General features: G+C 37.7%; 1 protein-coding gene across 2 annotated transcripts in view; it reads right to left on the bottom strand.

The window, feature by feature from the left end:
• Window positions 1-845: 845 nt before the first annotated feature.
• The window catches only part of ERCC4 (ERCC excision repair 4, endonuclease catalytic subunit), a 36,855-nt gene continuing 20,943 nt past the window's right edge, over window positions 846-16,757 (bottom strand). For both annotated transcript variants that reach the window (XM_038419941.2, XM_043493350.1), the window contains 4 exons: window positions 14,066-14,654; window positions 7,933-8,025; window positions 6,894-7,006; window positions 846-3,756 (listed from right to left, as the gene is read on the bottom strand). In XM_038419941.2, the coding sequence (XP_038275869.1) occupies window positions 3,023-3,756; window positions 6,894-7,006; window positions 7,933-8,025; window positions 14,066-14,654 (1,529 nt within the window). In that variant the 3' untranslated portion in view covers window positions 846-3,022. The remainder of the gene's footprint in view (window positions 3,757-6,893; window positions 7,007-7,932; window positions 8,026-14,065; window positions 14,655-16,757) is intronic.

The raw sequence follows: 16,757 nt of genomic DNA, 5'->3' as shown, positions 1-16,757 counted from the left end.
CCCCTCCTTTATGGACTAGGAGGTGATGGCTCGGAAGTGGGTAGAAAGTATCACTGGGGACAGGGGAATGCTAAGCCATTGGCCTCTGCATAGCTGGGGGAGGTTATATAAGACTTGTCCCTCAGCCTGAGCCCCTCTAACACCTATACTGACTACGTACTTATTCCACAGGGCTTCCAGTTCCCTGATAAACTGGATAGGGAAGTGGACTATGGAGAAGAAATCCCTCAAAGAAGCTGGTGAACAGGGTTAAGGCTTCTAATCTGGCAGAGTGAGGAGAGAACCCCCCTTTACCCGCATATGAGGGGAGTGTGGTGGTGTCCCACCAATGAGCTGGGAACCAGCTGTGGAGGCCAGGGTGGGGGGCTGATAGCAGGAAATGATTAAGGAATCATGAAAAGCACTGTATGAGTTATTGCCAGTAGTTGCCAGATGAGTTAAATTAATAAAGCTGCAGTGTAATTAAACCACATCCTTGCATCTTGTCTTTTTTCCTGTATGTCCAGGACAATGGCAAAAGAACTCACTGGTATAAGCTGTGTCTTCACTAGAAAGATTTGCTAGGATAGCTTACCAGCAAACCCCTTCTAGAGACAAATCCTAAATCAGACTGTAGAAATAAGATTAAAACAGCCAGTTATTAGCTCATCTCCAACTGTCATATTCTTTTAGAAACGTGTAATACATTGTCACCACTTCTAGATGTATACGATCTTCCAAAATGTGGAGAGTTAGAAGTCAGAGATCCCCACACTAAAGGCAAGTTTGACCACTGTAAATGCACAACATAAATAGAAAAAAAAAAAAAAAGTAAGGCACTGGTTAGAACAAATGCACCAAATTAATTCCTTTAAATGAACACATTTAATTAATTTGTGGGGAAATTACAGAATAAGATCTTCAGGGCAGGAAACATGTCTTAAGGATATGTCTAGACCTTAACACAACTGGGTCCTGAAAGGGGTCTTTGGGCATAATTATGTTACAAATAATAATGCTGTAGCAATACTAAATGCTATTTTTCCTTAAAAAACACAGAAGTCCAGTATAAATTTACTCTATAGAAACAAAAAGCAACTTAAATATTTAGCAAATATTACACCTGCTTTACTTATACCACCTTTATTGCATCACTGTCAAAGTCACATTTTCATGCCCTTCACTTTCACCACATGCAATTCTGAGAAACGTATGAGGAAGCTGATCCAGCTGACAGGCAGTACAACTAAAATGACAGTTCCTGTACTCCTTAGTGATCCAAACACACAACATACAGATGTGCATCCTGGTTTTGTTCCACTGTTTACTTTTCTGAAGGAGTCTGCAGGATAAATGTTCATGACAACCATAATCATTGTAAGAAGATTAATAGACAATTTTTCTTCTCTTCTTATAATCATTTGTGTGATTTATAATACTTAACAGCACCTACTTATGATTCCTGGCTTAAGAGCTTTACATTTAGCCATGAAGCAATATTTTTTTTATACAAAGGGATAAAGAGTTAGACTGTTAGGATTCTAAAAAACTGAGAAAAGCAAGGAAACAGAGGATCACATTCCACACTTTCAAAAATCCTGCAGACCCCTGTAATAACTAGTCAAATGGGGTGACAGAAGCACAGCATTACAGCTGTAACTGCAAAGCTTTCGTTTTTGGTCTATTTCACCTAGAACCAAAACATATTTAATTTGAATTTGTTTTTTGCAGAATAAAATTTTCCATTTGAAGGCCTGCAATAAATAGTACACTTAGATGAGTCTCTGAATGAAGCATTTAATGACAAATTCACAGGTAATTTAAATACTTATGTATGTACAGTAAACCCTAAAAGACAGTGCACAGTAAAAATCATGAGGCCAAAAATGTCAAACCCACATACAGCAAATGTATACATTTTTCTGTACTGTAGTACATACAGGTTTCAAATCAGTGAATTGCTAAAATATGTATTACTCTTAACTGGTATATAGTCAAGATTTTGTAAATGTCAAATGTTAATTCATTAGTGCTTAGTGACTGGAAGTGCATTTATCCCCAGGGGCAAAAGCAGGCTCTGATATGCAACTATCATTTCAAAGTTCTGCACAGAAAGTACCTCTTTTATAACAAGTGACACAGAAATTACTGCAGAGAAATTAGATTTCTACTCCTATTATGTACTACCTAAAAATGCTAAAAGGTCAGCTCTCAGGTGAAAAGTAGCAGCAGCACTGAATCTATGAATCTTGAATCTATCCATTCAAGCCACTTAAGTGCAAAGTATTAAGACATTTAATCAATGGCAGGTTTTAAAAACTGTTCACTTTTTAAGAAAACTTCACTTTTGAACAATAATTTTATATGCTAAAAAAAAATCCGTTCATACCACAGAAAGACCAACAAACCCAAGAGGGTGCCAATTTTATGCAGTCATATTTCTTACCAAAACAAACTTCTGATAGGAAGGAGGATTGTCAAGTTAATGAGTCATCCACAGTATTTTTCTTTAAACAGAGGCACAGAATTATGAGCATTTTAACAGCTGCCCCACTGTCAATGGAAGAGCTGCAATTTAGGGAATTCATATCATGTTGACAGAAAGGGTAGTTTATGCATATCAAGGGCAAAAGCAACATATTATGCAAAATGGCACCCATATTCCATCAATCTGAAATGTAACACATCTTCACTTATATAAGATTGTGTACATGTCTATAGCCAGTTTCTCTTATTTTAAGAAATACTTCTTCATCCTTTAGCACCTGATTTTGGTAGGTCCTAGGACACACTTCATTTAAAGCTGAACTACTCCAGAGTTGGCAAACACACTAGGAAGAATAAGATGATGTGCTAATTAATGCTGTTTAAAGACAACTTGTCTTTTGTACATAAAACTTGTTTTCAGCAATAAAGACCTCGGGAATGTTGAAATATGGTGGAATGGCATTAACAGGACACAACTGTCTATACCAAGAGAAAATTAATATCTAATAAACTTTACCAAAGTGCTATTTAAGGGACATCTGTATGGCCTAATTAATCATCTTTTGGTTTTCCCTTGAGAAATGGCCTCTGCATAGGATATGTGAATGAAGTCATAAAGCTGCTTAGCATTGACAGCATTGCCCAGAATTTCTGAGAGTTTGTCCTGTGATAGAGTTACCAGTTCTGAAATGCTCTTAATGTGGTTCATTAAGATACGGCAATTTTTGGCATTTACACCTGGTATTTTTAATAAGAAATCCTGTGGTCCAGGGTTATACTTGTCTGACTCAGGAACAATTTCAGAATCTGCTGTAATGGCCATTGCTATTGCTGCATCAGGCTGTGGCCTGTTCTGTTTTAACTCCTCAAACAACTCAGCAGTGGCATGGGGAGACGGACACCACAGGATACGTAACCTTGGGAAATGAAGAGTAAGAAGGGTGAGTTTAGAAGTAATATCGTTACTGGAAATCTCTTGATGTAGAGAGCCTCGTGAAGTGAGGGAGAAAGATTTGCTAGGGTCGAATTCAATCAGAAGAATTGGTCGCTTATAATAACGAGACATAGAAATGCATTGGGAATAAAGCCTCCCATTATTTAAGGAACCGATCAAATCACTGATACTCTTCCGCTCGATGCAGATATCAGGGGTGAGAATGTAATCTCCAACTTCCAAAGTAACAGGTTCAATGTCAATGCCACGACGATGAATCAGAGATGGAAGCTCACTGCGAAATTCTCGCATATCCACTATTATAGTTTGTTGAATGCTCTTCTGTTCCTGTCCACCTAATGAATAAACAATTTATAGTGTATCTCTTTCATAGGGTGACCTCTGATTCAGGTATTTTACATCTATATCTATAGATATATATTTACCACTGTATATTGCATAAGACCACACATTTAAAATTCTGCAAATACTTTTATAAAATCTCAATGTTCAGTGTATGTCATTTAATTAACAAATTAGAAAAATCCTACAACCCAATAGGTAGTATAGTTTGAATATTAGTGCACTAACATCACATCCAGAGTGTTGGGGTTTTTTTTAAACCTCAAATTGAAAAAATACCTTAGGATATTTTCATTGCTTTCATAATGGATGGATACCACCCCTTCACCCCAGAGATCCCAAGTTTAGTATGGGATTTACTATACCATTGAATCAGCCTATCACTAATTAAAAAACAAACAAACTAGCATGCACCTACAAGACAAAGTTTTAAAATGCAGCTGTATTGAACATAGAACATAATTTACTAAGAAGGCTTTACAAGATCTATGAACCTTGTGAGAGGAATTTAAACTATAGTAAATGGCTATTGAGTAATTATGATTCAACTGGCTGATAATGAGAATTTTAATCCATCTGTAGACAAAAATCTATTTAAACATATTGGGCAAATGTAGGCAAAAAAAGTTGTAATCAAAGAAAATTATGCTTACCTTAAACTCTAAAAAGCAAGGAACATTGACAATTTAGTATGAAGCTGCTCATATTTACTCCCAACCGTCCGCTACCCAAATGGGATAGTTTACCTTATTATTGATGTATCTGGGCCTTTACATATTTGCAGGAGGACAGATCCCACTCTTGAATATAAACAAGTTTGGCTTAAGAGCTGATAGCTATAGATGGGGCTGGGAAAGTTATAAGTGATGGAAAGTTATAAGTGATGGAAAACTAAATGAAAGTAGCAAGTTTTAAGGAGGGATTTAAAAGATAAAACCAATGTTGTTTGTCACACAAACTAAAGTTCCAGGTGTGGGTGGAGGGTGGTCGTATTAAACTGAAAGTGGGAGGAGACAAATGGAGCATAATGGAGAACAGATTAGGTAGAACATATGGCAAGAGAGGAATGCTGAAGGAAATGAGAGTCAAGATGTAGGCAAGGGCCAAGGTGTGAAAATGATGGCAGGGGCAAAGATGAGAACAAGGAATTTGAATTTCTAAGGAAAGGAGAGAAAAAGCAAGAAGAGATTGAAATAAGGACAAACATTGTCAGAGTGGCAGCAAAAAAAAAAAAAGATGATTTTTTTCTGCAACGTTTTGGATAGAAAGCTGAGAAGAGACACATATTGAGAATGAATTATGTGTCTCTTCTCTGCTTTGTATCCAAAACACTGCAGCAAAAATCTCCTTCCTTTTGCAACCACTCTGACAATATTTCCCCCTTATTTGAATCCCTTCACTGGCTTCTTCTCTCCTTTGAAGAAACTATTTGTGGAACACCCAAAATTAATGAATACATTTGCTTTTGAGGACGAAAACTAAACCTTAATCTTCCATCAACAGAGTTGTCAGTTTGCACATTTGTTAGGTATTGGCTGAATTCTGTTTACCATAAGCAGAGTCCTTTCTACCAAGTTGTTGGATATTCATATTAGTTTTCCAATATATTTTATCTTTCTACATTCTAAGTAGTATATTCTGTGTTCAGTTTGCAAATGAAATCTACCCACTCTATAAATCAATGGGAATTTTGCTCATCTATCAAAGAAACAGAAGGCCCTGACAACCCAACTTTTCTGCTTTAAAAGGACAGCATTACTTTAAACCCTCCCCCTTCATAAGTCTTCACACAGCAGGCATCATTCACTCTGGTTGAGAAGAAATAAACAGGCCTCCTTACAGAATCAGTTAAAACAGCTACTTTATCAGTCAGAGGAGTTGGTGGTGTGAGCTGCACAGCACAGCTTCCTGCCATCTTCCAAAGCTTATAGCACCGCTTCTGCAGCACTTCCAAACATTACTGGCCCACGCAACTAGACTTTCAGTCAAAAGAGATATTTTTTTAATAAGGCAGTGCAGGACATTTAAGACACAGACCTGGCTCTGCACACAAATTGGACCAAATTTAGTCCCAGAGCAAGTGAGTTCAACTCCCAATGAAGATGATGGGAATTGCACCCACTGCCAACAGAGCGGATTTTTGCCCTATGTATTTTTAAATGCTCTGACAGGTATCTTGGAGGATTATGTCAGGCTCCGTACAAAAATCCTTTTAAATGGCACCCAAAGGTGTGCAAAGCACTTTATAGACACAGAATAAGACAGATTCTTGCTCTGAAATGCATGTGGTCTAAGCAGATAACACATTCACACAGGTGTTCGGAGAAAGGATACAACACAAGATGACTATAAGTAAGAATTTGGTGACACTTTAATCATATTCTAACTTGTTCCTTTTTTATCCTTATTAACTGATCTTTTAGATAGATTTATAAAAGACATGCAGGAGTTAACTAAGTCTTTGATTAGTATCCTAACCTCCTTCCTACTGCTTAAAAAAAAAAAAAAAGCCAGCCTCTTCTCCTCTTACTGCAGCACATGTAGCCTTGCCTTGAGTAGTCCACCCCTAAACCTCTTTGTGTTCACTCTCCCCAATGCCTTGACTTACATAAAACAAATGCATCTTGCTCTTGTGGAAAGATATTGCTGTCACTCCCATTCTCTTTCTGCCTTAAAATCTCATAATGAGAGAGAAGGGACAAGTTCTTTTACCCACTGAAATCAATTGGAATTTTAGCTATTACTTTAACAGGTGAAGGATTGAACTCTTATCAATCAATTTGAAACATTAAACCAATACACTGCAAGTCATGACATCTTCCCTCTAATCCAGGAGGGTAGGATGTGACTCTCTACAATACTCAGCAGCAAAGATTTACTATATGACATTTCTACAGTGATCCAAGGTGCTCCATTTTCACCTCTAAAGGCCAGAGTGCACTGATTCTGCAGTACTTCCTAGATTCTGAGGACAGAGATCTGCACTCAGATGCCAACATGTTACTGCTAGACCATTAAGAGCGTGCATGACAGATTTCTGAAATAACAGTATGCTAGATATTTCTGTTAAACACTTCTCATTAAATAACCCAAAGCCCTACAAGTAGCTGCAGGAATTGCTAAAACTCACCTGCTTTGCGTGTGTCAGTAGAAAGAGTTGCAGAAGTAGAATCTCTTAGTAGATCCAAGTTTGTTTCATCTCTGCCTTCTCTTTCCTCAGGGATAACCATGCTCGCCTTCTCTCTAAAGAATTATTAACAGAGGAATAGAAGCATTTGGAATTACTTGCATTATATTTCGTAGCTGGCTTTTCAAGGATAAAAATATGACAAATACTACAAAATGTTTTCTATCTGGCTAAACAGCAACAGAGAACTCACACAGTTTAGGATTGCATGCAAATCTGATCAGAATGACAATTTATTTTATCTTCCAGGTCATTAAGGACCAGATTCTGCTATCCTTATTCAGCATGATTAATACTTTACTCTGTGAGGAGCCTCATCTGATTTGTGGGGGATTCCTCCTGGAATAAGGGACTAAACATGTGACATTAGCATAATATAGCCCTAAGTATCAGCACAAACATTGAACTCTGTGGTAGTGATACACCATCCCAAAATAATTTAATGCTCTCTCCCTCTCATGAAACTACTATATAAAGCCATGAAAACCTGCACAAGTTTGCTCGGTATCTTGCAAAACTTACTATTCTGGAAACCAGGAACAAAATTTAAGATAGTTTTCCATACAATATTGGTCCACAGCTGTGAATATCATCCAAAAGGTTGCCTGAGCCTGTCAAATTTCTGACTTTTTGGGCAAGCATGTGTTTCAGAAGAGGACTGTGGAAGACTCTCTGATTAATGGCAAAGAGTCCAGTGGCACTTTATAGACTAACAGACGTATTGGAGCATAAGCTTTCGTGCGTGAATACCCACTTCGTCAGATGCAACCGATGAAGGTGCCATAGGACTCTTTGCTGCTTTTACAGATCCAGACTAACACGGCTATCCTTCTGATTTCTGATTAATGTTGAAAAACTAGTAAAATTGGAAGGTTACACAGACATTTTACATAAATAAGAAAAAACCTCTATATTTAAGTGGACATAAAAAAACATGAAACAGTTGATGTACTAGAAAGCTAGCAAGCCTGCTTTAAGTTACCGAATGAGTTTTTCAAAAGCTTCTTTTTCTTTTCTCAGCACAGTTAGATAACGCTGTTCTTCTGTTGAACCTCCATATATAAGGAAATAAACCCTGTAGAAACAATGTACTTCAGGTCACAAAACACACAATTTTATCCTGAAACCAACATAAACATCAGTATTTGAGATAAGCAGTTTTAAGTGTTTGAAAAATAAATATTTGACTAAAAATAGACTCCATTATTTACACTTCTACTAAAGTTAAACTGATCAAAATTCATCTGTTAGAGTTCTTCTATCCAAACAACTCCCCTTTCTCCAAAAGAAGGATAAGCGTTAAAAAAACTCTGGAATGCAACTGGAGTGGATGAAACAGTCCCCTGCCCAGAGCTGGTTTACAAGACAAGCTAGTCCTTTTACAAAAAGGAGGAAACAAAAACTGAGAGGTCACGTCTTCCTTGCAGTTACATGCAGTCTTCTCAGAATAATGTTTATAAAATAAACGAACAGGTGGGAGTACTATGAAAGAACAAAAGTTATGAGAAAAATATCAACTGAGATTTATTATAATTTCTCTGTAAAGGGAATCATCGGGTCTCCTTTTGCAGTAACTGTCACATTCACCACAGCCATCATGTATTTTTCATAAACATACATGTGTGGACAAGTTAATTTACTATTCTATAAATATGCACATAAACAACTCATACGGACAGAGGACAGTTCTCTCGGGATGGACTTCATCTGAGTAGGGAAGGAAATAGACTTCTAGGATCAAGGCTGGCACAACTGATAAAGAGAGCTTTAAACTAGGAATTAGGGGGAGATGGTTGGGAGATGTCCAGGAAATCTCCACACCAGATTTTAGCATTGAGAGGGAAGAAGACGAAGTAAGAAAGGATACAGCCGTGGGTAGGAGAATGTATACAAGGAGCGAGGGCGGTGTGGATACTAGTCTAATAGGTTATACTGGCTGTAGAATGACTGTGCCTAATAGGGTACAAAATGTGAGCGAGGCCAAACAGCAAAAATTAAGATGTTTATACACCAATGCGAGGAGCCTAGGTAACAAAATGGAGGAACTAGAGCTACTGGTGCAGGAAGTGAAACCAGATATTATAGGGATAACAGAAACATGGTGGAATAGTAGTCATGACTGGACTACTGGTATTGAAGGGTATGTGCTCTTTAGGAAAGACAGAAACAAAGGTAAAGGTGGTGGAGTAGCATTGTATATCAATGATGAGGTAGAATGTAAAGAAATTAGAAGCGATGCAATGGATAAGACAGAGTCCGTCTGGGCAAAAATTACATTGGGGAAGAAAACTAGTAAAGCCTCTCCTACGATAGTGCTTGGGGTGTGCTATAGACCTCCGGGATCTAATTTGGATATGGATAGAGCCCTTTTTAATGTCTTTAATAAAAGTAAATACTAATGGAAACTGCGTGATCATGGGAGACTAACTTCCCAGATATAGACTGGAGGACTAGTGCTAGTAATAATAATAGGGCTCAGATTTTCCTAGATGCGATAGCTGATGGATTCCTTCATCAAGTAGTTGCTGAATCGACTAGAGGGGATGCCATTTTAGATTTAATTTTGGTGAGTAGCGAGGACCTCATAGAAGAAATGGTTGTAGGGAACAATCTTGGCTCAAGTGACCATGAGCTAATTCAGTTCAAACTAAATGGAAGGATTAACAAAAATAAATCTGCAACTAGGGTTTTTGATTTCAAAAGGGTTGACTTTCAAAAATTAAGGAAATTAGTTAGGGAAGTGGATTGGACTGAAGAACTTATGGATCTAAAGGTAGAGGAGGCCTGGGATTACTTTAAATCAAAGCTGCAGAAGCTATCGGAAGCCTGTATCCCAAGAAAGGGGAAAAAATTCATAGGAAGGAGTTGTAGACCAAGCTGGATGAGCAAGCATCTTAGAGAGGTGATTAAGAAGAAGCAGAAAGTATACAGGGAGTGGAAGATGGGAGGGATCAGCAAGGAAAGCTACCTAATTGAGGTCAGAACATGTAGGGATAAAGTGAGACAGGCTAAAAGTCGAGTAGAGTTGGACCTTGCAAAGGGAATTAAAACCAATAGTAAAAGGTTCTATAGCCATATAAATAAGAAGAAAACTAAGAAAGAAGAAGTGGGGCCGCTTAACACTGAGGATGGAGTGGAGGTTAAAGATAATCTAGGCATGGCCCAATATCTAAACAAATACTTTGCCTCAGTCTTTAATAAGGCTAAAGAGGATCTTAGGGATAATGGTAGCATGACAAATGGGAATGAGGATATGGAGGTAGATATGACCATATCTGAGGTAGAAGCGAAACTGAAACAGCTTAATGGGACTAAATCGGGGGGCCCAGATAATCTTCATCCAAGAAGATTAAAGGAATTGGCACCTGAAATTGCAAGCCCATTAGCAAGAATTTTTAATGAATCTGTAAACTCAGGAGTAGTACTGAATGATTGGAGAATTGCTAATAGAGTTCCTATTTTTAAGAAAGGAAAAAAAAGTGATCTGGGTAACTACAGGCCAGTTAGTTTGACATCTATAGTATACAAGGTCCTGGAAAAAATTTTGAAGGAGAAATTAGTTAAGGACATTGAAGTCCATGGTAAATGGGACAAAATACAACATGGTTTTACAAAAGATAGATCGTGCCAAACCAACCTAATCTCCTTTTTTGAAAAAGTAACAGATTTTTTTAGATAAAGGAAATGCAGTGTTTCTAATTTACCTAGATTTCAGTAAGGCATTTGATACCGTGCCACATGAGGAATTATTAGTTAAATTGGAGAAGATGGGGATCAATATGAACATCAAAAGGTGGATAAGGAATTGGTTAAAGGGGAGACTGCAACGGGTCCTACTGAAAGGCGAACTGTTAGGTTGGAGGGAGGTTACCAGTGGAGTTCCTCAGGGATCGGTTTTGGGACCAATCTTATTTAATCTTTTTATTACTGACTTTGGCACAAAAAGTGAGAGTGTGTGCTAATAAAGTTTGCAGATGATACAAAGCTGGGAGGTATTGCCAATTCGGAGAAGGATTGGGATATTATACAGGAGGATCTGGATTACCTTGTAAACTGGAGTAATAGTAATAGGATAAAATTTAATAGTGAGAAGTGTAAGGTTATGCATTTAGGGATTAATAACAAGAATTTTAGTTATAAGTTGGGGACGCATCAATTAGAAATAATGGAAGAGGAGAAGGACCTTGGAGTATTGGTTGATCATAGGATGACTATGAGCTGCCAATGTGATATGGCTGTGAAAAAAGCTAATGCGGTTTTGGGATGCATCAGGAGAGGCATTTCCAGTAGGGATAAGGAGGTTTTAGTACCATTATACAAGACACTGGTGAGACCTCACCTAGAATACTGTGTGCAGTTCTGGTCTCCCACGTTTAAAAAGGATGAATTCAAACTGGAGCAGGTACAGAGAAGGGCTACTAGGATGATCCGAGGAATGGAAAACTTGTCTTATGAAAGGAGACTTAAGGAGCTTGGCTTGTTTAGCCTAACTAAAAGAAGGTTGAGGGGAGATATGATTGCTCTCTATAAATATATCAGAGGGATAAATACAGGAGAGGGAGAGGAATTATTTCAGCTCAGCACCAATGTGGACACAAGAACAAATGGGTATAAACTGGCCACCAGGAAGTTTAGACTTGAAATCAGACGAAGGTTTCTAACCATCAGAGGAGTGAAGTTTTGGAATAGCCTTCCAAGGGAAGCAGTGGGGGCAAAAGATCTATCTGGTTTTAAGATTCTACTCGATAAGTTTATGGAGGAGATGGTATGATGGGATAATGTGATTTTGGTAAGTAATTGATCTTTAAATATTCAGGGTAAATAGGCCTAATCCCCTGAGATGGGATATTAGATGGATGGGATCTGAGTTACCCAGGAAAGAATTTTCTGTAGTATCTGGCTGGTGAATCTTGCCCATATGCTTAGCTGATCGCCATATTTGGGGTCGGGAAGGAATTTTTCTCCAGGGCAGATTGGAGAGGCCCTGGAGGTTTTTCGCCTTCCTCTGTAGCATGGGACATGGTTGACTTGAGGGAGGCTTCTCTGCTCCTTGAAGTCTTTAAACCATGATTTAAGGACTTCAATAGCTCAGACATAGGTGAGGTTTTTTATAGGAGGGGGTGGGTGAGATTCTGTGGCCTGCGCTGTGCAGGAGGTCGGACTAGATGATCAGAATGGTCCCTTCTGACCTTGGTATCTATGAATCTACTGGAATACCTGTAATTAGTTTGAAATATTAATAAAACTATCAACAAATGTCTTCAGCAGAGCAGCGTTCAATTTTTGCTGTATCAAAATGTCAGACAATTATGTCAGTTGATATTCTTCCGCACCTCTTCCAACTATGTGTGGGAAAAGCTATTGGTTCCTGCGCTCATGTGCTATTTACTGAATCTGGCTTTCCTGCCCTCTCCTGAAAGATTGGGGTTGACATTATTTGACTGCATGCAACTCCACAAACAAGTGCAATAAATTGGATAATTAAAAATAAGATCCATCAACTAATGGCTCAGCAGCTACACATTTAAAATATCTTGTGATTTCTGCAATTTTAGGTACTGTTAACCTCACCTTCCCCAGTTGGACCTTAACTCAGTATTAGATACACATTACTTTCTCTATAAAACTGTTTTTTCAATTGCAAGGTGTACACATATTTATATTTGTATACTGATTTGAAAATTACAAGCTATACTGCTAACTTTACAAATACAAGGTGAAATTTGAATTTTTACATAGCGGATAAGTGTGTTTTTCCAGCTAAGTATATAATTATAATCAATTACATAGAATATTTATCTTAAATTACATTAATGACACCACATTGATAGCAATGTATTTATAGTAATTAATGTTGTAATTTAATTGTAATCCCTTATACATACCAGTATATAATGCTAGTGATTGTGCTACTGTACTTCATCTCTAGTACGTAATGTATATTTAATGATTTAAGTGATTCTCATGCACTGCCATACATAGAAGAATACCTGTGAATCTAAGGGCTTGTCAACATGGGGAGTTCAGGAATAGCTATTTCTGATTAACTATTCCTGATTAATTTGGAAGTGGATTAAGCTAATTTTGAATAAGCCATCTCATTCTAGAATAAGCATGTTATGGAGTTAATCAGAAATAGTAAATCCTATTTAAATTCACACCCTACTTTATTGCAGATTAACTTTCAGCAAATCATAGCCTAATCTTGCATGCAAGAAGTCAAGCAGTCATGCAAGTCAAGACTATTGCATTAGCTCAAGAGGGCAGAGAGTTAGCACTGTGTTTAATTTTAACTTTTGCATTTCCTGATATTGCATTTAAGTTTGTATCCTCTATGCTACAATAAATGCAAGTTTTTGTATTTTATCAATTTACCCAGAGTGTACAATTTACATGGAGCTATTTCCATCATCTCTCTTCCTCACTCCCCGCCATGTTCAAGATATATCCAAGCGATGTTTTCTTGGAGACATATTTGAAGTGTCATTAGCATTAGAAAACTTGAAGCAGAATGATCCTAATTTCCTAATCGTGTTTGCTGTACCTGTCCTAACAATATGTTTCTGAATAATCTGCCCAACAGCAGAGTTAGGCTTCAGGATGAGTGTAAAGAATAAACTCTTCAGAAGGAGCATACGAATATGAAAACAGAGGAGTTTTGTTGGGAAGCAGAGAGAATTTAGCAAACTCCCTTTGGCTGTACAGCCAACATGAAATGTTTTATACATACCTAGTATTAAACCTCCCCTACATCACCCAAGAAGAATATCCAAAAGACTAAATGGGAAGTCTGTAAAGCAGGGTACAATATATGTAATTGATTACTGATGTATTGATAAATTGTTAAGGGGGTTTAACATCCACTGGAGAAATAAAATTATATATATAATTTTTTTTTTTTAAATAGGAGGGTAAATTACAGTCTACATGTTTTTGTATTTTTAAACTGAAAAAGAGACAGATTAGGAATTAGAGGAAAACTAAATAAAGCCATTAATTGATTTTCTGGGTTAACTTCCAGAAGACCTAAACAATGAATATTTTGGTTTTGGTTTTGATTTTTTAAAGAGCTAAAATTAGAGCAACTGCATTCTGTTATTACCAAGTCAACTTGCCTCAAGGGATTCCCAGGCCTGCTTGCCTTGTAGATTTCCAGCTGCCGAACAAAAGTTAATTCTGCATCATATAGCACTACATATCTTGGTTCCACTTCATGCAATACCCGAGTGAGAGCATAGGAGTCACTACAACCCTGCAAAGGATGAATAATAGTTAGTGGGGTTTTGAAGATACCATAATAAGCATCTGATGCTAAGTTTAGATGGAAATCTTCAGGTTTGGTTTCCTCTATACTGATTTCTTCACTGCTGCTTAATTCCTTATAGCCCTCCATCTCCTCTCCTATGTTTTCCTCCTCTGTTTTTCCCATCATTTGGGTTAGAGTCAAGTCTTGTTTCTTCATGATTTTGTTTTGTTTTGAGGAGACCTTTACTTTGGCTTTTTTGGTTTGAGGTCCTTTGGCCGATCTGGCATTTCCTTTGGACTTGACAGCTTTTCTATCCTTAATCCATGCTTCTCCAGCTCTTTCATCCTTCCCAAAAGTTTTGTTATAGAGCCTCATTAAAAGTGCCTCTGCTCCAGCGATAATATACTCTCTCAGTTGTGCACAAGTTCGGTCATCACTGGCACAAATAAGCACTTGCCCTGCAGTCAAGAAATAATATTATGTTTATAATTTGTTACACTGCACTTTTTTATATCCAATTACAAGAATCCTCTTGGGCAGAGATATAAATTGTTTTAAAATGATCTCAGGAGTACACTTGCCAAATGTCTTTACACTTTTTACTAGTAGTTGCTCTGGAATTTTGAGGACAGTCTAAGTTACATGATTTTTTGTTTTGATCTGAACAAAAATCAAAGCACAGAAAGTCAATGAAAGTTCATGATTCTTTACTCCTAAACTGTCAGAATCAGAAATATTTTTCTTCTGATCAATTGAAATGAGACAGATGTAGCATATATTGTAACTTTTTTTTTGCACCATGAAATAAAATGAAAAACAACATATTAACTGAACCTGTTTTAATTTTCAACCGTTTCCATCTGCATTAATGAGCCCAGAACATACAAAAGCGCATAATGCTATTATTGTTTGGAGTCTCTGACTGACTCTCTTTTTGCAGACTGAAGCTTCCTCACAAGCTGGTTCAAGTGGACTCCTACCTCAGGAGAGGGTGGGGCCATCTGATGCTACCATAACAGCACTAGGGGAGGGGAGAAAAGAGCACTTATGCCCCCTCATTGTCTCCCAATAGAATTTGGTATAGTTAGGGGAAGAATACCCTGATAAAGAGGCGAGACAGTAAAGGAGCTAGTCAGGAGGAATCACTGACACCCCCATAATCCAGCACCTACAGCACTCAGAGGGTAGAGGGGTGCAAAGTAAGGTGCCGCACTCTCACACTGGTCCAAGCTTCACAAGATGGAATGAGTTGTACCTCAACTCCACCAGATTTTAAACCTGGTTCAGGATCATGGTTCCCCCCAAACCTAGAAAGGCAGCTACACTCCTAGGAAGTGCAAGTGAAGCTTGTGTAGCTCCTATGGCTTTAAAGGATTTATTGAAGGGGAGCTCTACTTGTCCAGTGTTTAAAAGTTCTGTAGAACTTTCTCTTCAGAAGGCTGAAGTATGTACAACCACTATAGGCTTACAAATAAGGTATACTAATTGTCATGGGAATTGACATGACCATGTAACAATAGACAAATACAGTTATTTCAGAGTTTCTAGTTGTTTTCATGGTGGTACTATGGGAGCAGAGTTAAGGGTGCTTGGGTGTCCTTAACTGAGTATTGGCATCACTTGAATGTTTGGATCTGGATTTTTTTAGGATAAAGTGGAAGGTTAATGTTGAATTTCCAGGGTAATGTTTGTCTCTTTTTATTTATTTTTTATTGAGAAAGCTATTCTCGAGGATTTTTGGGATGAAGTTAGAGTCATTAATTCTTAAATACAGGTTAATTAAGTGCTTTGTTTGGGAAAAGTTATTTTCCACGTATGGCTTAATCCTATATCCTCTACTTCACACTTAGTAATAAAGAGGAGAGGAATGATTTCACCTCAGGAACCTTTGTCGTCAGGACCAGTTTTTATTAGATGAACACTCTTTTTGAAATACAGATATGCTTGTATGCAAGAGACTTAATTAACTTTGCAGAGACTACACACCTATTCCATCCCTTCACTGATATTTCACTATATACAAACTATTAGAGGGGTCTAAGCAAAGAGTTTGCCTATCCAGGAAATATCTTAATATAGGTAGATTATGGGTGGGATTTATAAAAGCACATATTCCATTAAAACCTCAATGGGCCTTGTGCTGCTAAATCACTTAGGTTATGTCTACATGACAGACTTCTACTAATATAATGTGTCATTCAGAGGCTCAAAGAGGTGTGAGCCCTAACCAGACTTTTGCCAGCAGAGCTATGTCATAGGATAGAGGCAATTATACCAGCAAAACTGTGCTTTTACTAGGATAGCTTTTTTCCCACTTGGGCAGGTATTTATACTGTATCATTACAAACCACTGCTTTGCTGGTATAGCAGTATCCACACTACAACCAATTTGCTGGTATAGTATATCAGCATTCCTATCATGGCAAAACACTCCTACAGTAGACACATCTGCAATGGTGCTACCTCTAGAATCTAGTTGACTAGGAATATAGGCTCCTAACCTGTTTCACTTCACAGATGTCTCTAATCAGAAACCATAAGAGATGAGTGAAGGTGGTGGT

Source organism: Dermochelys coriacea, chromosome 10, assembly GCF_009764565.3.
Source record: "Dermochelys coriacea isolate rDerCor1 chromosome 10, rDerCor1.pri.v4, whole genome shotgun sequence".
NCBI lineage: Eukaryota > Metazoa > Chordata > Testudines > Dermochelyidae > Dermochelys > Dermochelys coriacea.
This window is presented reverse-complemented; position numbering and strand designations above follow the sequence as displayed.